We start from the raw sequence: 24,669 nt of genomic DNA, 5'->3' as shown, positions 1-24,669 counted from the left end.
CTGATTTCCCTGGCTGATACGAACCCTACATAGGCTTTGAAGTCATTAATGAAGTATTCAAAGCTGATTATATTCGACGATACAAGACCAATATTTACAGCTAATATATTATATGCTTTTGGGATTGAAACTGCAATAATTTTTGTAGTGTACTGGGGAAAAACGTAGGTAGTTTATTTTTCTTCTAATTAAACGCTAAAACGAACTACGTCTCGCAACGATGGCACATCTTCATTCTTATCCCTACGAATATCCTGAAAATTTTACGGGCACTATGGACAAAGAAATGTAGCGTATTATTAATTTTTGGGGAAATAAACTAAGAAAGCATGTTGAAAATTGAGAAAAAGTCAGTAGCAGGTCCATATCCCCTCAACAACAATTGTAAAATTAATTATGCATCGTAATGACCTCAACGTCTGCCTGCAACGATGCTTTCTACCGAGGTAGGTCCACCCCTTAAGGGAATGTGTCACTCCCGGTCGAACGATCGTGTTTAGTTTCTCTTCCTGACGTACTCCTGGTTTAATACGCCTAACGCCTTCAAGTCGACAGGATAAATAGAGGGAAACAGGTATGGTATGGTATTTGGAGGAGGCGACCGACAGCTGAGGCTATTTGCGCCATGAGGGAAGGGTAAAGAGAACCCGGCGTCGGCATTAGCTCTTACCGAAAGGCGCCAAGGGGACCACGGCTTAACGTCACATCCAACGGACGGAGCGTTGCGCTTGGAATGTCCTTCACACAACACTCCAGCAGGGTTCGGGCGGTCTCTGAAATTCTCTGCCACTGCCGGGATTTGAACCCGAGCCCGCCGAGTGGGAAGCCAACACTCTAGCCACCACACCAATCCGATCCCCAACAGGAAAATCTAGAGAACATTTGTCTGTACTTTAAGAGCAAAGATTAAACCTCACAGTATGTACTGAGATAGTATTTTCATACTTGAAATGCAGGAAAATGTTAGCAACATAATCTAGATTATACTTATTCCCAGGAAATTTCAGGAGATAGCCTGATTGCAGGTTGGAACAAGTAGGTAATACAACTGGAAAATGCGCGGTCACGCGGGACTATTGCGTTCTCTACAAGGGGCTCACAGCCTTGGTATACGTCGTCACAATTGAAAGGTAAAAAAAACATCGATTGGTAAAATACCCGAGAGAGAAAAAAATATTACAATATTTTCGTAAAATTAGAAAAAGTAAGTTAGAACACCTAAAAACACAATTGATTTTAAAATGAACTCATTAACTGTTTGCTAATGACCGATGTATTTCTTTGTGATACGAATGCACAGCATACTTAAAGTGGCATTATTTCTTTTAAAAAAACAAACAAAACATAGTTTTCTCATAATGGCAAGAACGCGGTGGAACCACTACAACAATTCATATGAGTGGGTGAGAAGCCGAGGGGAACAAGTGATTTCTCTTTTCTAAACAGAGTCAGGTACGGAAATTAGGCATAGATAACAAACGAGATCAATAAGATATTCAGTGGGGCATTTGATTTTCCACCCGATGTCAGCACAGAACAGAGTCTCATTCGTTTCCCTTGGAAACCAAGTTTTTGTGCATTTTTCTAACAATAAAGTTTACCTAACTATGTTGAGAAAAATATCACTTGTACCCCTTGGCTTCTAATCCCCTAATATATATTATACGTTGATGCTAATGCCGCAAGAAGCAACCAAAACAGGCCTGAGAAACAAGAATCTCAAGGATTAAGGTTGAGTGGGGAAGTTATCAGCATGCTTCGTTCCACCGATGACATAGCAGTCATAACAGACGACCCAGAAGACCCTCTTAGCTTCCCAAAACAGCATACCTCGAGTGCTACCCAAATACAACAGAATGAGTAATGGGGAGAAAGCGACAATCCTTAAATGCGGAAGAAGGACGCTGAGGATGGGAATTACGCCGTAAGGTGAGGGGCCAGAACAAGGGGAGTGCATAGAGGAGGCCCAATTCATTCCATGGAAGGCTAATTTCCGTTGCCACTTCGGTCGCATTTTAATTGGTTTTCAAAAATATCCGCGGCGCGGTGATGAGTGCAATGCGATCCACATGTTTACAATATTTTGCAGTGCAATGTTTGTAATTGCGAGGAATAGCATTGAAAAGTTATGAATTTGATAGATCACATAATTATGTGCATAAATTTCGGTTAATACCCTAATTATACCTTATTACTCCGCAAACCTTCAATTGTCTATCAGCGACACTAGTGGCAACTTTTGTAAACCCATTGAAATGCGCGGTGTGTGACAACAAAAATGCAGATTTAAAAAAATACAGTTTCCTATCTTAATTATTCAAACGGCTACAATCGCCTTTGGTGTCATTTATATTGAAATTATGCCACCACTTTGATTTCATGTACAGCAGGAATTTGCGAAGAACTAAAAAACCAGTACAAAATTTACCAACGCTTCATTTTTACTATGACGCTAACACAATTACAAACCAAGAATAAATTTGCGTAAATATATATTCTAGGAGAATCTCCTTTTGCTTCTAAACAAGACAGGCATCGGCATTATTTATCCGTGAATGGTGTGATTGTTCATTTCAAGATGACTTCCGGATATCCCCGAAAGAATTTTTTCCGAGAGATAAAACGTCACATCAATTACATTCAGGATAAAAATCGCATTAAATCGCGACAAACAATTTAAAATCTATACATGTTATGGAATTTCAAGAATAGGTAATTAATATTTTTGATCGGCCAGTCCTTCAAGGCATAAATATTACTTATTTCGCAAAAAAAGAATAAAATACAAAAACTCCATGCACGTATTTTCTTTCTGCCACATTTAAAAACCAATGATTTAATTGCTATTATATAAAAAGTTTACGTGTGGCGAATAACTCATGCCTCATTTGATAACCATCCTATTCTACAAACAATCCACTAACTTTACAAATGTAGCCTCTATCAGCGAAGCCGAGAATCCATCAGTTCGTAGTTCACATACATCCCAAAATAAGAGCACGAATCATTATCCAGGACTATTAACACATATAATCCATTTGGAAGGAATTGGATACGGATATGGTGTTACTAAATCATCACGCAAATCTTTGTTTTCAAACGATTTGAATTGAAGACTACAATTCAATTCTCTGGATTCATGCCCATGAATCGTTTATTTCGACAGATTGTCAATGAACGACAGTTCTATATCGATTTTTTTCCGACAAATAAGTTGAAGGTTCTGGATACATGATAATGCATACATACCCGGTTAGTATACGGGGACCAACGATGATATCTTTGGTAAATGAAGAGAATCTTTTATCAAATCAAAATTCCGTTATTAACATTAATTTAGGTGCGAAAGTTGCCATTGATGTCGCGACTTTTATATGAGTCCATGTAAGTACCTGCTACAGATAACACTTCCGGCATCTACGGAAATGGCCTAAGTAGTTCTCCGTTCGAGAGACAAATAGCACGGTCAGGGTGAATACCTATTAGGAATTAATCAGAGCGCTAACTATTTAAATAACCAGATCTTCTGACCTCCGATGTTATGACGCAATGAAAAATGATAGTTACCAAGCATGTAAGATGCTTCAGCATAAAAAGTTGCGGAAAAGCAGTTAAACGAAGTTGCAAAAAAAATTTATTTACGTAATTGTTTTTGCAAAACAGGTTTCGTAAATGTTGACAACTCTTTCAATAAACACGATCTGAGACACTGCCTATTTTGTCCATCCAACATTCTAATCAACAAAGTACGTAAGTGGGTTAGAGAATCGCTTTTCGGCATACTTCAAGAACATGTCAACTTTCATACTATCAAGGACTGCCTTTACAGTTTCCTTCCCAAACACAATGCGGATTATCTATTTGCAATGGATTAATTTTTCATAAACTAGAAATAATTGTGTAAATTCGCTTTTTTTGGCTCTTATGCCATTGGTGATTTGAAAATCTTTTACATTCCGCGATTGGGTTGGCCGCTCATTATCACGAAATCTCAAACGGAATTTCCCCGCATAACTTGACTATGGTTCTTTCATGAACGAGGCAGTCATTGGATACATTTATGTTATCTTCAACTAAGTTTATCTCGCTACCGAAAATACATGCCTACGACGGTAAAAATTTTTGGGGAATATTATAAGCGTTTCCAGCGCGAAATTGTCACCAAAATTACTATCAGGGACAAGATGACAATGATTCTGACCACCCACATGGTCAGCGCTATCGGATGACATACAAAAGCTGGTGTGGAAGGAATACCTCGGCAATTTTGTCCACGCGGAAGGATTTACTATGGCAGACACCAACCGGTTTGTCACATAACTAATTCTCATCCTTGTAGTGGATTAACGTGAATCAAAGCTAGAAAAGCAAACGGGAATCGGCAAAGGTTTCCTCACCCAAAACGACCCATTAAGTTTTTCCTCCACTCACGGAACTCAAAAACAGGTATGAAAACGGGTAAGAAAAGCAAAGCAGAGCTGGAGATGTATCTTTAGCAAAGTGTTTATAAAAAATCGCAACCACGAAAAAAATATTCTTTGAAACCCGTCATGATAAGAGCATTACGACGACGACCTGGTGGAGGAAACCCTACTTGTTTTACCCAATCAAAGAAAAATAATACATAAGAATAACCAAGTATGAGACACCAACGAACACATTTGGAAAATAATAAAAAGACCGAAAGGCAAGCCTAGAAGATGATGGGCGAATGAATATACAAGAGGACAAGACTTTACATATCCAAAAGTCGGGATTTAGCCCAACATCACTACAAATCGCGCGAGTTTCTGCGTGCCTATAACACGTTTAGAACAAGTAGAATACCATACATATATGCAACTAAATTTCAGAAAGAAACCAGTGCCTTTTTATATTTTGATGCATACATACAACATGGCAATCTCGTAAATAACTTTTCTTCGTTTTAATTTTAGAAGCAACTGCGGACAAGTCGGGCGAAAGGCGGACCGCCGTTCCGACACTGGTTATGAAAAGACATATCGTAATAGTCAAATAATACTATTATCAACGTTGGTGCCTCAAAATTTCTAATACATGCATTCCTAGTCAAAACAAAAAATTATTTTAAAATACGCAGACGTAACTTGTATTTAAAAAAACACAGAGTAAAATATAACTCGTACAAAAATGTTGAGGAAAGTGTGTTCCGGCACTGCCGATTTTGCCGTGACACCACTGTGACCCTTCATTATCCGTAGGTGTACCTGCGGAATAAAAATTACGCAGAGAAAAAATTAATTCACGCTGTCCTCTCTAAGACCTAATTATACAAATTTTTATACTGGTTATAGCAAAGTGAGCATTTACCTCAGTAATATCGTCGAATGACTACACACGCAATAGAAAGGATTAATTTATCGTGTATCATATACTTTGTAAAGACACCAAATTAAAATCGCCTGCGCAGTTGTCGTCATCCAAATCGGTAAAGGAAAGAGCAGTGACACTGCTGACAACAATCCGATGCCACATATTATTTACGGCAATAGTAACGCAGGAACGTAGGCAAAAAACGTGGAGCAATTGCATCCTTTAGCGCGTAATTCATAATTCCCAACGGTCCCCCCTTTGTCTCATGACGTTGGCAGAAACACGAGTAACCATTCAATGAACGGTCATCCAACATTGCGCGTTTAACAAAGTGCTGCCCTCGATAGAAAATTTTAGAAAATACAACGGATATATACATATATTTATGAATTTATTTTCGTATCAATTGAAGCCCCTTGCCGTTAGCGGCTTCTAAACTGCTTTCAGCTTCAGCACTCACCTGTCCCCACCTTTTTCGGCGAACTCCTAAAAATGTGCCCCAAAGAATACGAAATACAGAAATAACGGGGCACTGCGACGCGTTTACACAATATTTCTAGCCGAGGAGCAATGAATGATACTGGAATTGTGTGAACGGAAAATGCACTACTGTTCCTGCCACTCATCATTGACTGGAACCTTTTGCTGGGGTTCAAACACTTTCTAAAACTCGACTCCAATATGAGAACGCAAATAGGAACATGAAACACAGTTAGTCTTACAAATAAGCCATAGCGAGGGAGAGAAACATTACTGTAGCCCCCTAAGTGCTAATCTTCTTACTGGGGTACTATCAGTACTTTAAATTAAAATTTAAAGTACTGATAGGATGGAAGAACTACTTAAGTGAATATAGCACCACAACAGCATTTAGTTCACCTATAGGTCCTCAAGGGAATTTGAGTACTCATCAAAAATCTTAATTATAGCACTTTCCACCACAGATGATGCATGTAATATAAATATTACAGCCATCTTCACATAACGCGGTGAAGAAATATACACCAGCAATGAACTGACTACTTCTATTTATTGTAAGTCCCCAATATCATCAGTGAATTTTCTGGCTGTATCTTTCGAATCACCACCTTCCAACAGGAGGAGGAGGAGGTTAATAAACAAGTCAATTTATTATAAAAAAATTAATCCAACATGTTAAAATTTGAGGAAAAAAACAACACATGTATCATTAATATCATATTCTGATCTATACAAATAATACCAGGGTAGTGGAGGGGGAAGGTTGACGCAAACGTCAGAAGAACTCACAGCCCTGTCCTTGAGCGGCAAGTGGACTATGGCCGATGGACAGTTGTAATGTGGCGGACAGGTGAATCATAGCTGAAACCATAATGGAAACATGAAACATTGTCGCCGTTGTTTCATCCCGAAGATTCTCTTCCTTATCTGGCTGAGTTTGACGCCATCCGATCAGTTGAAATTTTGGGGGCATTTCTCAATTTCAATTGCCTCCCGAATTACTCGCGTGCTCCTGTGACAAAGCGCAATACGCAGCTGCTCCCGAAAGCCATCGATATCAATATATTTGCACCCTTCCTATCACCACAATATGGGCACTGTATACATTAGGGTTATGACTTTTTTGTAACCCCATGTTCCTGTGCTATAAATTGATGAATATTTGTTCAAAAGTAAAGAAAAAAACATTAATTCTATTCAGTTTTTGAAAAAGGTCACCCCCAACCCAAAAAAACTATTTTTACCATAGTAACGTATAAGGTGAAAAAAATCATTTTGTGGAAGTTTTTTATTTAAATTACAATTCAAATTATAATGATGCAATTTTAAAACACTTATGTAGTAACACACATCCTTCCAGTGGCGTGGCGAGGGGGGAGGTCTGGGGGGTCTGGACCAACCCCGACCACCGAAATATAAAACACAATTACTTCCCCTCATAAAAGAAAACAAAATATTGAAATATCCTGAATTTACAAAATATTTCTTTGACAAATGAAGTTTTTTCCATATTAAAAGTGTTAAAATTAGTTTTAAAACTTCTACTTGCTACCCTTTTTTTAAAAAATTCCTCCCCCTGGTTTCAGACCCCTCCCCTCGCGCACGTAATTCATGGCTAACCCAGTGGATCTGCCCAACTGTTAGAGATTAATCTACAAGTTCTGAGTAGCGAAGTTCTTTTTTCTGGTAAAAGAATAAATGACAAAAGAGCTATTACTGCTTGGGAATTCCACCTGGCATCACTTAAATTGGGTATTTTCGGAAACTTGACTCTAGTAAAAATCATCGGAAACAGAAAACCCGAGTTAAATGAAATAGAAATTTCATATACTCACGTTATCCTGCTGATTCAGTAATCTCTTATTTGCCATTCTCGAAATTCATTCATTCATAATTAATTACAAGTACCTGAATAAATGGATATTATCAAAGTTGGCGCACGTCTCGTTTCCTCCAAGTTCATTATCCATTACTAAGCGAAGAGCTCGATCAAGAACATGGTGCTGACAGGCAATGAATTGTGGCTTTTCTAGTTTCTTTTCAGCAAACACTGAATAACAACTCCATTCTTTCTTCCAGTATTCAGATTTGTAGTGTCCGCAACAATCATGTTTACACTTTTCCATCAAGTTTTCCATTGTTGCCATTCCAATTTCCATTAATTTTTTAAAATTAAAAATTTTTCTAATTGTAGCGTTTTCTACATTTCTCCTTTTATTGTAACGGCTTCTTTAATAGTAGATCTGTAAATACCTGATTGTGAAGGCATATCCACATCAATCCCGTCTTGAAATAGCTGTTTACAAACTGTGGTTGATTAATTGAAAGATGTTACTGATTTTGTTGCAGTTTTGGTTTCGCTGTACTTCTTACATGTGCTTGCGAATTCTTTTTCTTCGGAATCTTGATATTCACTCTCTGTCTCTGATACACAAGTTGACATAATTTTTGCAGTTGCTGCTGATGAAATAGATGCCAAAGGCATTTTTCTTCTTTAGGATGGATGTAAGGAAATAAAACTTTGTAAGGTTCACTGTTATTTAATTATGGGCACATAATTAAATAACAGTTAACCTTACAAAGTTTTATTTCCTTACTTCCAACATGGAGAGGTTTCAAAAAGTAAAGCCTGAAGTTATTAGTTGTATTTAGGATGGATGTCTAGATTCATTACTTGCTGCCTTTTCAGTAGTATACCCTACTTTTCCTTTACTCTCACTCTGTAGATGATATAACTTTCTGTCCTCCCTGCACAGCCATTCACCATTTTCTTTTGTTTTGTCAAATACATAACTCAATGAATAGTATTTTACTCGCTTTACGCACTCATTATAAGTTTTAGCACATGTTCTTGTTTTGATTTTACTACTTGGTTTGATAATGTTAGGAAATTTAATTTCTTTTGCCACAAACTTATAACCTCTTTCATAATTTATTTCACTCGTTCCTTCCTTCCTTCGATATATGGTCCAAGGGTTAGACAGCGGTCAACAACTTAGATTTTCAGTATTACCCTGCTGTTCTTTTCCAGTGATTGTTCTTCTAGTGGAACAGTTCTTCTTTTCCTATGTGAATCTTGAAATTGAGTAAGACTTTTCCCAGATCTTCTAGTTCCTTTCAAAAGTAGTAGTAGTTATCTAATGAGACATTATGATTTCAAATCGCAGTATGAGACTTGGAACAAATTAATTAGAAATTAAGAATAAAAATTAATAAGAAGAACACCAACTTATAGAGTTATATATACTAAAAAAATGGAGAATTTTCTAGAACTTTCTGGACACTTCTATTAAGTAATACAGTCAGATCTGGATTTAACGTCTTCGCATTTAACGTTTTTCCGCATTTAGCGTTTATTTTTTTGGGTCCCGATTCATTCCCTATTAGGGCAATGTAAAAATTATCCGTATTTAGTGTTTCCGCATTTTGCGTTTTTCCGCATTTATGGTCGTAAAAATTTGTCCCGCTCAAGATTTTTTTGCCCGATTTAACGTTTTTTCATGACGGTTCATCCAAATCTTTGAATTTATGGTCATCAACAAGAACAGTCTCATGAAATTACTAAGAGTCGATAGAATCTACCGGGCAACGCTTCTTCAACTGCTTTCTTCCGCAAGCGCAGCGCTGCGACCTTCAACTCGCAAGCTGGGTGATTTGTCTTCTCGTAATGTTTCGCTCCCCTTCTGATCCAAACACCAGGCACTTTTTGTATCAGATCCGATCTAATGGAGCTAATTCATCCCTTAATAACCTCGAACTACCTTATCCTTCACTTCTTGAACTCGACTTCGATGATACGTGACGACTGATGACACGAGTTATCCTCCGAGGGCCGCTACAATAATGGTTTTTTCGTTATATTTTCAATTGATGGCATATGCCCCTTTCAACTCTACTACCTTCGGGCAGTCGATTATTAGCCCAATATTTTTTCAGTCGGCTACTTTCTCTTTTCAAAAGAGGAGGCCCAATATCAATTGCGCAGTTAACTAGAAGATTCTTTCTATAATCCATTCCAAGGTCAGTTTCCACGGAGGAACAGCGAAAGAACAGAGGAAGTGTTTCCCCTGTCATGACCGTGAGTGAGAGCATTCTTTCCCTACGGAACAACATTATTTTACATCGTAATTTAGATATCCCGGAGCCAATTTATCGACATGCGGCTGGTTGATATCGCTGTCGATTCAAAAATATTTATCTGGTGCTAATTAATGTCAAAAGAGAATGACAATCGGAGTTTTGACGAACTATCACGGTCCATGACTCTAAATAAATCGCTCATGCTGGAAAAAAATCACCGCATACTCACGGTAGAATAGATGAGCGCGGAAAAATACGAAAATCCGGCAGGTGATTGACTTCGACATCATAACCGTGACGAAATTGCCAAACTCCAGAGGCACTGACAATTTTTCGGATGAAATCCAGTTCTGTTGAAGATTAAACCTTTTCACTTAACAGAGTTTAGCTAATCGTTATTCAAGGTCCAACCAAATTTTATTAAAAGCTGCCGAGAAACAAGGCGAGTCGGAGTCAAGGTGATCAGCGCGCCGTGTAAGCAACTTCTCCCGGCTCCATTCAACCTGCATAAGGCCGCGGATATATGACAACGAATCTGGTGTTATCATCGAGTTGAATTACCATCGACTTGTACGCATACTAGAAATAAGATTCTACTTTTTTGGATGACCTCGAAATCCAAAATGTGTGCATAGGAGGCTTTTTAAAGGCTCATAAATCCCTTGTTTTGCCGAGGCAACAGAAAACGTTAAGTTGGCAAAATTCCAGAAAACCTCCCTTTTACTAGATATTCGGTAGTTGAGAATTCGGGATTAGCGATCTTCTGCTGTTCCTTATTATTTCACTCATTCCTCATGATTTTTCGAGTACCTACTTACACCTTTTCTTATTATATTAGAAATGCTATAGTCACCTACGTGTCACTTTTACAGAATAAATTCTAAATTTCATCGAGACCACTGAAATATGCATAAAAATGGAATCACTAATGTCAATAATAATAATCCCTGTGGGAATGCTTTTAAGTTGATGTTTATTAGAATTTTCTTAAAATATTTCATTAAAACAATTGTCATCCTCTCATTACTTATTTTTACTACCCATTTTTTTAGCTGATTCCTGAAAAGTATTATCCAACCTTCATAGGGCAGAGAACATTTCATTATAGAATTTTTTGCTGCATTCAGCACCTTTTAGTTACTTAAAATAATATTTTTTATTCATAAAAAGCCATTCCAATCATTACAGACCCTAAAACCTGAAAAAAATGGCAGGTCCTCATTCGGTGTTTTTCCGCATTTAGTGTTTAAAATTTTGTCCCCCCTGAAAAACCTTAAATCAGGATTCTACTGTATAAAGGTCGATACTGTCATAAGATTTCAGAGAGTCTTACAAACATCCTGAGTACTCTATAGAGTCCCATCATACAGAAAGAGATCTTTGAGGAATGTTTGACAAGGCTCAAGAAAGAACAGGGATGTACCTTAGTATATGACTGAAATTCTAATTAGCAATTTCTTGTTGGGGGTGACTTTTTTTAGAAATAGAACGAAACTAAGACTTCTAACATTATTTTTGGGCAAAAGTTCATCCTTCTGTGGCACAGGAAATCAAATTTTGTACAAAAGTCAAAGTCATAACCCTAGTATACATATTTGATCATCTCAAAATAATGCTCAAGCATGGGAAACCAGGTCGGGTATGCTTTGCATTGTTACCTGTGTTATTAATAAATGCTTTTCACAAACCATTACTCGAATTACAGAGTAAATGTGAATATCACGGACTTCAGGTTTATAGATGGCTCAATACTCACGGTCATGTTTTGGTAAGCTCTTTAGGGCTCTTCTGAGGATTTCCCCAGCCTTTTCTGCACGATTGGATTTCATACACACTGTCCCTGCTTGGATCCATGCTTCTTTCTTGTCCTTGTACTTCTTTAGCATTGCATCCATCAGCTTGTCCAGTTCCTAATGAGCAAGTATAATATATAAATGAAACCATGCATGTAGCAATTTTTGTGCAAAATTAAGCATTAATGTGAAAAATTTTCAGAGGTAGATATAAAAAAAATGCCATTTCCTTTCGTAAAAATTTCTTTGGAACCGAGCTACACATCCCATTCTGCCTCAACCAAAAAATAACATAATTAGTTAAATCATAATTTAGTTGAACTATTTTTTACTATTAAAAACAACACAAACATGTTTCCATTTTACTTCTATTTAATAGATAGTTAGATCACCAGCACCCACTAACAATTTTCCTATTTATCATGACACATCATGATGGGAATTGGCACCCAGCGACTTTTAACTGTTCCCTAAGTTGAAAGAACATTTGGCCGGAAGGCGATTTGGCTCCAACGAAGAGGTGAAAGATGAAGTTCAACATGGCAGCAAGCTGGTACAACATGGGCATACAAAAACTTTCACAGCGTTTACAAAAATACATCGACCGAAATGGCAATTGGGAACATGCATGAAATTTGTTCATCATGATACTAAGTCTGATTGAATAGACAATTCTCTCACAAGTCCAAATATGCAAGACAAAAATATCCCAGCACTCTAAAATGTCATTAAATACTCATTAAAAGTGCTTGAATATAGCTAGAAGTCACGTGACCTGAAATGCCTTCTGACATCATCGCAAGTACACCATTCACTTCGCAAAGAAATCAGAGCACTGATTAAAAGAGATCTTGTTAATAATCATCGTCGAGCTTTACATTAGTTCTTCTTAGGACAAAATTCACTTAAGAGGGATTTAAGAAGGTACGACACAACAGTTTAACTTAGATCGACTCCTTTATGGCGGCCGATTTCTGGAAAAACAGTGATTGCTTCGTTGCTACTACGATGCATGGAGTAGAATCAATCATGTTAATAAAAATGCGATTAACTAAAATTATATTACAAAGGTTTTTAAATAGTTATTTATTGCCCAATTAGATTTAATAGATCCATTGCTAGCTGAAAATCTATCTTATTTATTTACCTAGTAACCTACCATGCGGAACTTGGATAGTTTTCTCCGATTGGCCAGAGTTGAGAGCCAAATGAGCATTAAAAGGTAATACATACATAAAAAAATTAGTTGATAGATACAGAAATAAGTTTCGAGAGCCATTTAAGCTGTATTTACTAGAGCTCCTTTTTTTGAAATGTGACCCTTGGCAAAAATGAGTCAAGAAGGAACAAGAAATTTTAGGTTTTGTATTGACATGCAGCGAACCTTATGGACATCACATCACAAATATTGAGTTTACTTTGCCTAAAACCTCATATTTCTCTCGTAAATTACCTTCCACTAAATTCCTTTACATTTCATGGGTAGACATAAACTTAAAATTTATAGGGTTGCTTGGAAAGTGAATTAAGTGATACATCCTAAATTTGGTAAAAATAACCCTGATAATCCGTAGACCAGATAACTAGGAACCAGATAATTGTGAGTTGACAGTAAAACATTTTTCCATGCATTCTCACCTCAATTTTATGGCTATCCAAATAAATTTGAAGCATCTGGAAGTACACTTTCATTGCATCATTCATTTGCAGAGCTTCTTGTAGAACTTTCTCCAGGCTCTCCTACAGGAGAAAAAAATAGGAAATGAATTCAGGTTGAATTCAGAACAAATAGGTTACTAATGAGACAGCCATATAAAAAGACGCTTACCTTGGTCCCATAGAGATTCTCAAGGTTCAACATGCAAACCCAAATATTAAACTTTTCTTGTTCCTCCCGAAAATTGATGGTCTTCAGAGCACGCTGAGCAACAGCCCTTGCTTTCTCTATTTCTGTATTCTGCAACATTAAATTCACATTCAATGATTAAATACAAACATATAACAAGTTCAAAAAGTTGCAAACCTTAAAAAGCAACTATCAAATGGATTCACTTTTTGATTCGTGAAATAACAAAAAGGTGAATTCATGCCCTCTTTTAGGAAAGACACCATACTTTCTTTTAGCTAAGTTGCAATTAATAAACTGAAACACTACAGTTGAACCAATTAAAAAAATCTAAATTTATTGAATCTTCTTTTTTAAATGGAAGAATTATCTGACAAACACTTCCTGAATCAGTTCTCCTATTCTATTCCCTAATATCACTTCCCTATCCTCCTCAATTCTCTATTTCCTACCTTTTTCCACCTAAAACTATTTTGTCAACAAAATTGAAATGGAGTGATGGAGAAAAAGCATCATAGAAACCTAAGTGAAAACTGCTAAAAAAATGGTCAAGGAAGCATTGTGCCTCTCTTTCAAGTGACCATTTGGGTTTTCCTATCATTTGATTAGATAATTAAAACTCTACTCCATCTTAAAAGATCTCCCTTAAACAAAGATGAAGAACACCTGCGATCAAAAGGAAATCATTAGAGAAAGGGAGAATTGGAGGGCTGAATTAAACCAATTTTTAGAGATGAAATACTGTGAAATCTTACAGCCCAAATTTTAAAGTGAACTTTTTTCCTACAGAAAAAAAGTGAAAACAAACCTTGCTTTTATAATGCTAATTCGAAATAATTCTGGACTTTCTTAAAATGATTAAAATCTTGAAATATTTAAAACACGTCTCCATAGGATTAAAATCTTACTTTTCAATATGAAAGGAAGTTAAGGTATGCATTATAACTAATGCAACAACAACTATGGATCTGATATCTCAAAATATATATAGACACACACTAACTAACCAGTGGCGTAACGAGGGAGGGTCTAGACCCCTCTCTCCTCCTGAAATATAAAGGCACACTTGCCTTTCATCACAGAAGGAAACCAAATATTGAAAAACCATGAATAAACAAAAGATTTCTTTGAGAAATGAAGTTTTTCAGATTATGAAAAGTGTTAAAATTAGTTGAAAACCCTCAACTTAGTACCCTGTTTTTCAAAACTTTTCCCCCTGGGTTTAGACCCACCTCCCCGAGCAAAGTTCCTGACTACGCCAATGACGCCAACACATTGCAGAAAAAAATAATGGTTTGGTATTAAGTACTTATATAAAAACCAAGTCAATTCAATAACACCAAGCCTCTTTTAAGAGTCATCCCGGCTTACCTGCAAGTGGAATGCTACATATTTTAGCCAAACTATTGACGAGTCAGGTGAAGACAGCACAAGGCGGTCAAAGTCATCCGCTGTCTGGGGGCATGCCTCTGGATCCATCAGACGCTCCTCAGCTTCTCTTACAGCATTCTCTTCCTTCTCCTTCTGGGCTATGGACTCACTCTTTGATCGCTTCTTCTTGCTCTTCTTTTCTTTATCATTAACCTGCAAAATAAAATCAGAACCTCAATAACCTGAAAACAGTGAAAAAGACAAAGCAATCTAGGAAAATCATGAACAATGGGTTTTTATTGAAAGATTCAGCACTGTGAATTAAAGTAAAGTTTTAGTGATAGTGGCAGAAATAAACTCAAGTAAAGCCAATTTGGTACTACCCCATGCCATCAAGCCAGGATGGCAACAAAAGTCCCACTTCACAGCTCAAACAGCAACATTACATATTTAACTGTATGATTTTAATCTTGTATAACCATGATTTTAATCTTTTTTTGCACCTATAGAGTTAATCCCTAACCACAATCGAATCCCTAATTTCCATATCATTATTTTCATGGCAACCAGTCCCAATTTTTATCTACTAAATATTTCCCTGATGTTTGGTAATAATTGAGAGAGAGGCTAATAGCTGTCAGCCTACCTCATGGATAATATAATTGCTTCCATGGTTGAGACGACCGGGGGAGTCCACCTGACTCATGGATGCGATTCAGTATTGTCGTGTGGTCAGAGTAGTGCCTCAGGGTAGTGTAAGTTGTGTGATGAGGGACTTAGGGCTCCGAGCCGAATAATTGGGGGAGACGAGAGAAGGCTAAGCAGCGAAAGATAGGGTGGACATCTGGGCTCTCTCCTACCGCTATTCTTAACATACAGTTCATTTTTTATTGGTTACTCCCCCCTTTTGGGGCAAAAACTTAATTTTCAAACGTGAAAATATAACGCCCAAACATATTTGTTAGTCCTACAACAATACTGAAACACCGCTGCGAGTCAGGTGGACTCCCCCGCTCCTCTCAACAATGGGAACAATTATATTATCCGTGAGGTAGACCAACACTTAGCGGCCTCTTTCTCAATTATTACCAAACACCTGACCCTCTCCAAAGACTTTGTATGCATAAATTCCCTGCCCAAATATCACAATGAAATCTCTCATGAAAACCTAATAGTATCAGCAACATAAGACTCTCCCATGTACAATTTAACCATGCATGAAAGTAAATCACAACATTTCTCATCTGGAGGCCATAGAAGTAGTAATGCATACATACTGTCATTTAAATTTGGAATACAAACAGAGTAAGGGTAAGGTAAACAAGGATCTGGGCTAGGTAAATGAAGAACCAGTGAACCTGAGGATAAACTGTAGAACTACCAATATTCTCAAAAAATTATGAAAAACCATACATGCACCTAAGCACTATGTATGTATATACCTGTCAAAATACAATTATCAGGAACTGCAGCAAGCATGCCGCCACTAAACTATGAACTGAGAGAAATTATGACAAATACTAACCTCATTATTTACATTTTCATCTTCCAAAGAAGATTCATCACTTCCATCCTGCTGTCCTGCAAGAGCTGATGGCAAGCTGAGAATGTCTTTATCCCACACAAATCCCACGTCAACCTGTAAATGAGGTAATTGTTCCAAGGCTGATGGCTTGTCATCCCACCTTGTCCTTTCATCACTAGCCAACATGTCACCAGCCATATCAGATGGCTCACTTATGTCCATCACTTTACGCTTCAAGTACTCTACCCCTCTTTGGGCCACTTTGACGTCACTCTCAGACCCTGATGGCCTTCTGGCTCCACCACATCCCTCTTCCAAATAGTCCTCTACCTTTACAACGCTTTCACCCTCTGCATCCAACACAACCTTCTTCCTTTTCTTTGTAGCAGGAGCGGAGAGCTCCTCACTGGATTTTTTCTCAGCAGCCCTCATGTTTTCCAGTTGTCTCTTTCTATTTGATTTTATTGGCTTACCCTCACTGTACTTTCCTGCTAAAATCACCTTCCTCTTCAACAGGCCAATCATTTTCCCACCCTCCTTCCTTCAATACAATAGAGAAAAGATTTAACATGAGTAGGTGGAAAATAATTCATGCCATTATGCTACCATACTCTAAGGGATTCAAGCCTAAGGCTTGTTTAGATAGGTGATGGTAGAGCTCACCCTGCACATATCACAAAGTTTATGAAATACACACATTCAAAGTTGGGTGGGCCAGCTTATTTTTCTAAGCCACCTCGCATGAAGATTCAGGGATGTATTTAGGGATGCATGAAGGCTTCATCTGGGATTTAGGCATAGGGCCTTTCGGTCAGCTGCCAAGTTCTAGAATGATCGCAGGCTTTCCCGTTTTATAGAATTGTGGAAGGTTACTCGGGATTTCCACCAGGTCAGGTTCTCCAATTCCATCTCGGCCGACGTTACGATGAACGAGTTGTCCATCGTCATCGGGGAAACGTCGGCCAAGATGGAGTTGGTGAACCTGACCCGGTGGATATCCAAAGTAACCTTCCACAATGCCAAGTTCTATATTATGTTTCCACACACTTTTTTTTACAATCACAATGAAACAAAATTTTACTAAACGAGAGAACCATAATTTTAACTTCGAGACTAATGAAGTTCAAATAGCATCACCAACTTGTTAATACAAGGAACAGTGGATGAGAGGTTTGGGAACTATGCCACTGATTGATGGTTCTCAGGATGTGGGAAATACACGGGAATACATGGAAAATACAAGGGAATATCAAATATCAAATGCATGGGAAACTTATAGATACTCCAAAGTAAAATCTTACCAATGGCTCAAGGAAAAGAATTGACACCCCAATGCTATACCATAAGAACATCAAATTATGCATAAAATAAATCAGAATACATCCTTTGAAAAAAATTTACTCATATAATTCCATAATCATACTTTTATTCTAACACTTATCACTATTTCATGCTTTTATAATTATTCATTTTAATCAATAACTTACCCAGAAACAATAACCTTATGGATATCTCCAGGTAGTAATGGGGATTCTGATTCTTCACTGCCACAGAAATCATTACAGTGGTTTCGAACAGGTAGATATATCAGCTCCCCATGAAGTAACTGCCCCTTGACCAAAGCAACGGCAATATCCTTCACTACCAGAAGTACTTCAGCTCGGATACATTTCCCAATAGCAAGTGTCTCATGTGCTAAATGTGAAAAAAATTACAATAGAGGCCTGTGATAAAGGTTTTACATATCAATTGAGGTTAATTTAAAAAAATTCACAGCCAAGTTAAAATTCCAATAAATTGATTTTTTCATCTTAATTTTATAATGTTCTACTACGTAAATTCACCCCATTTACTGCATACAACATCAAAGACGCAAGTCATTTGTGATATTGAGTGCTTTGAGAAGAAAAATATTCAACAAAATATAAATAATGCGATTAAAAGAGACACTAACCTGCTTTTTCCACTTCTTCCATAGCTGGATCATTTAGAGTTAAATAAAGCTGGTCTTCACCATAATCCACAAAAATAACAACACCTTCAACTTTGTCTCCAACATTGGTGGGCCTCTCTAATCATGGATAATGAAATAAAAAAGAGAAATTGGTCTTATCTAATGACTAATTAGCTACAAAAATGTCTACAGTGGAACCTCGTTAAAGCGAGTACGGGCTATAGCGACACCCCCGCTATTACGAGAGATAGCCGATGCACCGTCAATTGACCCTATAATAAGTGTGTTAAAAAATTCGTTTTTTCGAGACCCTTTCGGTGTTGGCTCTCGCCATAGCGAGGGTTTCACCGCCGGAAGACTTTCATGAAGACTCCTTAACCTCTGTGATTGCTAGCGATCTGTTAGAAATGAAGTTAATGGAGAGCTCAGTCTCAAATTTATGTGGTAAACTGTCGTTCGATAAATACATATAATGATTGATGAAACAATGCTTTGCATGATTTTTAATCAGTGCGGCGCTTATAAATTGTTTGAATAGTTAGTCGTTATTTGAGTAAGGAAATTTAGTGATGCAAAAAAACATCGCCTTTCGTCTGGATTTATGCTTACGTTTATCGGATAGATGTTTATCTATCACCGCACCACTCCTGTACCTGTATATCTGTTTGCAACAGGCATATTGGCTATTATTTGCTCCACCTCCGGTAAAGCGACAATTCGCTATAGCGAGTGTTTATTAGTGCACCGTGGGGTGTCGTTATATCGAGGTTTCACTGTATTATAAAATTTTAATTTCCAAGCTCTCATAGTTTCGATCTTTATAAAAGTGACTTGAAAATGCCATACAATTTATGGTTAAAAAATAATTCTCCCTTGAAAAATATTGAGGGCTAATTATGGAACATTTTATTGAGAAATATCAATCTTTTAAGTTTCATTATTGTTTCCTGCTAAATATAATATAAAGTTTTCTGAGTATGAAGGAAAAAATAGTCTGGATAATCCACAAACCAAGTGATTGGGTGCGGGATAATCAAGACTGTATAGGGAAGTACGAGTATGTACCTTTACATTAAATGAGTAAATCTAACTAATTCATTAAAAGAAAAGCATTCTAAAAACATTTTTGACTCAACATAAGATTCTCTCCTACAGCTAAAGCAATAGGGAAGTGCACTAATTTTTTTTTATTGCTGAATTTGAAAGTTTAGCCTAAAAAAGAAACATTAGTATAGTCACTTTTATTTTCTGCATCTGGGGTATGCACTTTAAAACGTTTTGAAAGTCGGAAAATTTCATGTTGCGCTGAAACACAGTGCCTCCATCTTGATTGAGATGTGACGTCACAAGGCAGTAGTCACCAGTGGAGTATCGCTGTATTCCGTCGCCTTCTTTAGCGCGGCGAGAGTTTCCGGGAATCGGTGGAGTTTGCTTCTTACAAATGTCGTCTAGTACCGAAAACATGAATTCAAAATAGAATTATAAATGATTTTTTGTTCCAAATTTCATCTCGACGTCGAAACAAAAGCCTGGAGAAGATATTCATTCCCGTGCCTTAAGCACAAGCTATACGGAATAAATGGTTCAAGGCTGCTCCTGACTCTTACCTATCGATGATATTCTGTTTTGAAGATCATTTGAAGGTATTGTAAGATCAAATTGATATTTATATTATTATAATTTACTTAATAGGTACCTCAGTCACATCAGAAAGTGTTTTGAGTCAAAATATAGCATCTTCCGCGTAGACCTACGTAATTTATAAACTGAAAGTAGTTTGGTTAAAGAATTATGGCGCGACTGTTTTTTTACACGACCGGGCAAAATGCGTACTTTGGCCATGATATGTGCATATATGATAACAAACGATTTTTGTTAAAGTTAATCTTTATTTGTTGAAATTAGTACATATATAGGTGATACAGATATAAAGGTACACGGCAGGTCGCGCGGCGTAATTTGTACTCCACTGGTGACGGGTTCATCTTGCTGATCTAAAAAATTAGCTACAATACCTAGAACTTTGAAAACTCGCAATATAGGCAGTCAAAGTACATTGTAAGAATACACGAGACCATTATAGCCCAGAATGTACGTACAATGTCGAAATCCTTGGTTTCCAAAGATTGACGCATTTTATACGCCAGCGCGCCCGGTCCAGGGTTATCAACTTTCATTTCATCCTATTTGTTAGTTGAAATTATATTTCAGAATGGTTCTTTTAGCACTGCTACTGAGGTAAACTGGTAGGCACTGAGTACAAGGTACTGAGGTATGTACTGAGTAAGTAAACTCCCTTTGGAGTAATGTGAATTACAAGTGTTCGAGATATATGGCATTTTATATTCGCTTTGTGTTGTTATTAATTATGCCTGTACGCATATTGTTGCTTGCCGCGAGCCTTTAATGGTATGTGCTCTTGCAAGAGTGGTTTTCATTTTTAATGTGGAAGTTGGTCAGTATAAGTAAAGAAAAAATTAACATTTTAGCGCACACCAAACCTTGTAGTCATCGTATCTCGGCATTTGTTATGACACTGCTAAAATACCTAAACGCCGTAATGCCGATAAAAAAATTGTCTCATGTCAATGATTGCTGCAATTATAATTAATGATAAACTAGACGCCGTATGATCACAATGGAGGCAACAAAAAATAATGCCATGACGTAGACTTGAACCACGGTCCTTCGGGTAGCAGCTTCCCTTTGACTCGTGCACTTTACCACTACCCCAACCGACCCATTAGGAAATTGTGGATATTTTGGATTTATATATGACTTGTGAAAAGTACCGCATGAAAATTAATTAATTACAGCCTAACTAACGCCCTAATTGAAAAGATGCAGCAAGGTACGCGGTCTCCCCTTGTTGGCCTTAACGTCTCGCATTTCTATGGAGCGTTGAACCTGTCCTCCTTATTCAAAAATTCAGTAACCATAAATACATCAAAGTTTGGTATACCATTTATAAATCGTTGGAATTTTCCTTCTCCCAACCAAGATTATCTTTTCTTGAACCCATCCTGGACAGCTAACCATTGCAACAACCAGCCAGCTCGGAAATAAGGCTAACATCCCATGATTCTAGTAGCGATGGGCGAACGTTCCGGCCGGCGTGAATACATACGCAACGAAAAAGTCTTGCAGCAAACGTCTGAAATAGGTTTATTAGTTTGACTCGGTTCTTACAAAAAAAGTTTTGGCATGATAAACGGCATTGTGCCAAAATATACCCAGCGAAAAATAAATGCCATCATGCATTTATTAAAGATTCAATGTGCTATTCGTACTACTCTTTCCAAACTTGAAGTTGACACGTAAATGAATATTAATATATTACAAAATGATGAAGTCGTTTACTCAAAAGAGAAGCAGCCACATATATAATCTGAAGATATTTTATGACAGCAAAAAACGGATACCCTCAAATTCTGTAATTTTTCTATGCAATAATCGTGGTAGAACTAAACGGTGTAGAAGCTGCCTTCTGCTACTGCCTTGTGACGTCACGGCCAATATTCAACATGGACACCCGTTTTCGCGGCCTTTGAATTTTTCCATATTTCAGACGGTCATCTCGAATCAAGTATTCACTATTAGAATTTAAATTGTGGTTTTACGACATTATGTTATTCTGAACTCTAATTTAAAAAATGTGTTTGGTGCATTTGAAACACTTGTGCACTTCCCTATTCTACTGATAATGAAGTAGCCAGAACAGTAAATCGACTTCACCCGGTAAATTAATCACATTTCCTTAAACAGCAAATTCTTGATTATACAGCTCCCAATCATTCAGTTAGTGGATTACCCAGATTATTTTCTCCTCCCTACTCATACAAAAAATATTCAGCAAGAAAAAATAATGAAACTTTTTATAATATTGATGCATATATCAATAAAATGCAGCTTGAAACCTTAATTTAAAAAAATTAATGCAACAGTGCATATGTCATTCAATTTTACCTACTTAGTCCCATAAGAAGTTTTCATGCTAATGAAGTTTTCAAACCTCGGTCCCTTAAAAATATTTTTATCAAGGTTATGCTGTTTCTCTTCATAAAGCAAAATTTTTCATACGAATGTGTTAACAAGCAGTGCTATTCAATGTAAAATCTATATTCGACCACAATTCCTCACTTTCTCTCATGACTTGTAGGTATTTCTTAACACATTTCACGCCACATTCATCATAACAGAAATTAAGATATTCTGATCAGTCAAAATTGGTCATTATGATTAAAAACATAAATCAGAACTTCCACCATCCTTCCTATCAGGCACCACAAAAATGGTAATGCAATTAAATTATGACAAACATGGCGCTGATAGCCACATTACAACAAAACTCGAATCAGATCAATAAATAAACAATTTGGGCATGGTTTTGGAATGAAATGAATTTTATGGGTATAATGCAATACCAGGGACTTGGCAACAGAAAATGTCATGCATTAGAATCAGAATTAATTTTGCAGGCACAGGAAAAATTCAAATTTCAATCCTTAATACTTCAATTTACCTATATACTGTATACGTCTGAATATAGTCCCCCCTTTTTTTCCAAAAATGCCCATGGTAAAAGTAAAGGGGGGGACTATATTCAAATGCATGTTTTTTAACTTTTCCTGAAACTGAAGCCTCAAAATTAGGGAGGGGGGGGTGGTACTATATTCAGAGAGGGACTATATTCGGAGAAATACGGTAATTAGTTTTGACACCATGCATCCTCCACAACCTATCACAAATTAAACACGCAAATAAAGACCTGCACATCTAAATAATAAATTTTCCCAAGTACCCAATATTATCAACTTAGTTCCACGAGACAAGCACTTACTTCTGTAATTGTACGGCGTGACAGTGGCCCGAACAAATGGCTTTACTTTTTCCTTTTTCTCTCCACATATCCTTCTCACTTCAACTGTAGCATTTCCAGCACTGGAGATGGACTTCACCACACCCTCTACTCTCTGGCCCTCCACAAATTTTTTTAGTGGCATTTTTCCATCCTGTTCCACACGCTCACGTATGTAGCCAGCAGCAGACAAATAACTCTTCCCTATATTCAGAGAAGGCTGGAAAGTGCAATATCACTCTAATTATAATCAACCTTTTTTCAAACTCAAGGAACACACCAATTAATTTCAAACCTGTAAACTGCACTATGATTATTTCTTCCAAAACTTCAGCTTTGAAGAATTTATGAAAACATTAAACACATAAAAAAGTCAATACATGCTTTTTAAAAAACTTTAAAATCAATGAACAAAGCATTCATAAATATCTGGGAAATCCATTTCCCCTAATTTTGAAAAGACCTGGCACAAAATATTCATTCACAAAATTATTTGGTGAACCATGATCGATTATCATTCATAATCATTACAAATTATTAATAAAACTATTAGTACAGCTGAAGGATAGATGATTCAATCTGAGATTCCTTGCTTCAAAAATAAAAAGTAAAAGCCCTACCAGTGATAAAAGAAATGACAAAAACACCTTCAAATGCAAGGACATCATTATTTGGTTCAACTGAATTTTAAGATTTTTTTTTAACCTGACATTTAGAGCAATTTAGAGTTTACTTTAAATGGAAGCTTGAGAAATTTCATAAAATCCATATTCAAAATTAGGTCACATAGGCATATCATACGAAATTATAATCCTTATAAAATATACACTGCACAGAATTATGAGATCCTTCACCACACTTACCTCTAAATCATAGGCATCCCAAAGTTCAGATAATTTAGTTGCCATAAGCATATTTTTATTCTCATCGTCTACCTTCATTATTCTCCCTAAAATTGGCTTGTGTGCAGTAAATACTTGGTCATCTATGGAATCCAGAACTTCATCACTAACCATCTGAAAAGTTGAATTGCAAAATGGGTAATTAAAACTTTTACCAATACAAATTCGGATTAGGTACGAGTACTGGGCACGAGCAAATCTCACCACCTCAATTTTGCTATTGACAAAATCAGCATCGATAATCTGTTCATTTTATCTCTGCGGGTGAGCTGGTGTGGCCAAAGCAAGTGGAGATGAGGGGAGGGAAAGTTTCTCGACATGTGACTTTGCCTTTGCCAATCAGCCAATGGTAGGCATGGCCTCAGTGAGTTGAGCTCAAACCACCGCCGAGTGAACATCGTGAATCTGCTCGTGGAGCAGTGTTGTCAAACCTCACGCTCATAGTCATTAGAATTTATTTAAAGACTTAGATTCTAACACAAAATTTTTTGCAAATGATTCCTTGAGTGCCACTTGGGGGAGAGAC

General features: G+C 37.0%; 1 protein-coding gene across 1 annotated transcript in view; it reads right to left on the bottom strand.

Moving 5' to 3' along the window:
• LOC124154189 (protein RRP5 homolog) overlaps nt 1–24,669 on the bottom strand; it is a 90,384-nt gene that overhangs the window by 53,945 nt on the left and 11,770 nt on the right. The window contains exons 12-20 of the mRNA XM_046527757.1: nt 24,105–24,257; nt 23,224–23,461; nt 18,384–18,500; nt 17,917–18,124; nt 16,430–16,970; nt 14,905–15,117; nt 13,516–13,644; nt 13,326–13,427; nt 11,651–11,804 (exon numbers count right to left, since the gene is read on the bottom strand). Of these exons, the coding sequence (XP_046383713.1) occupies nt 11,651–11,804; nt 13,326–13,427; nt 13,516–13,644; nt 14,905–15,117; nt 16,430–16,970; nt 17,917–18,124; nt 18,384–18,500; nt 23,224–23,461; nt 24,105–24,257 (1,855 nt within the window). The remainder of the gene's footprint in view (nt 1–11,650; nt 11,805–13,325; nt 13,428–13,515; nt 13,645–14,904; nt 15,118–16,429; nt 16,971–17,916; nt 18,125–18,383; nt 18,501–23,223; nt 23,462–24,104; nt 24,258–24,669) is intronic.

The sequence above is a fragment of the Ischnura elegans genome, chromosome 2 (assembly GCF_921293095.1).
Source record: "Ischnura elegans chromosome 2, ioIscEleg1.1, whole genome shotgun sequence".
Classification (NCBI taxonomy): Eukaryota; Metazoa; Arthropoda; class Insecta; order Odonata; family Coenagrionidae; genus Ischnura; species Ischnura elegans.
This window is presented reverse-complemented; position numbering and strand designations above follow the sequence as displayed.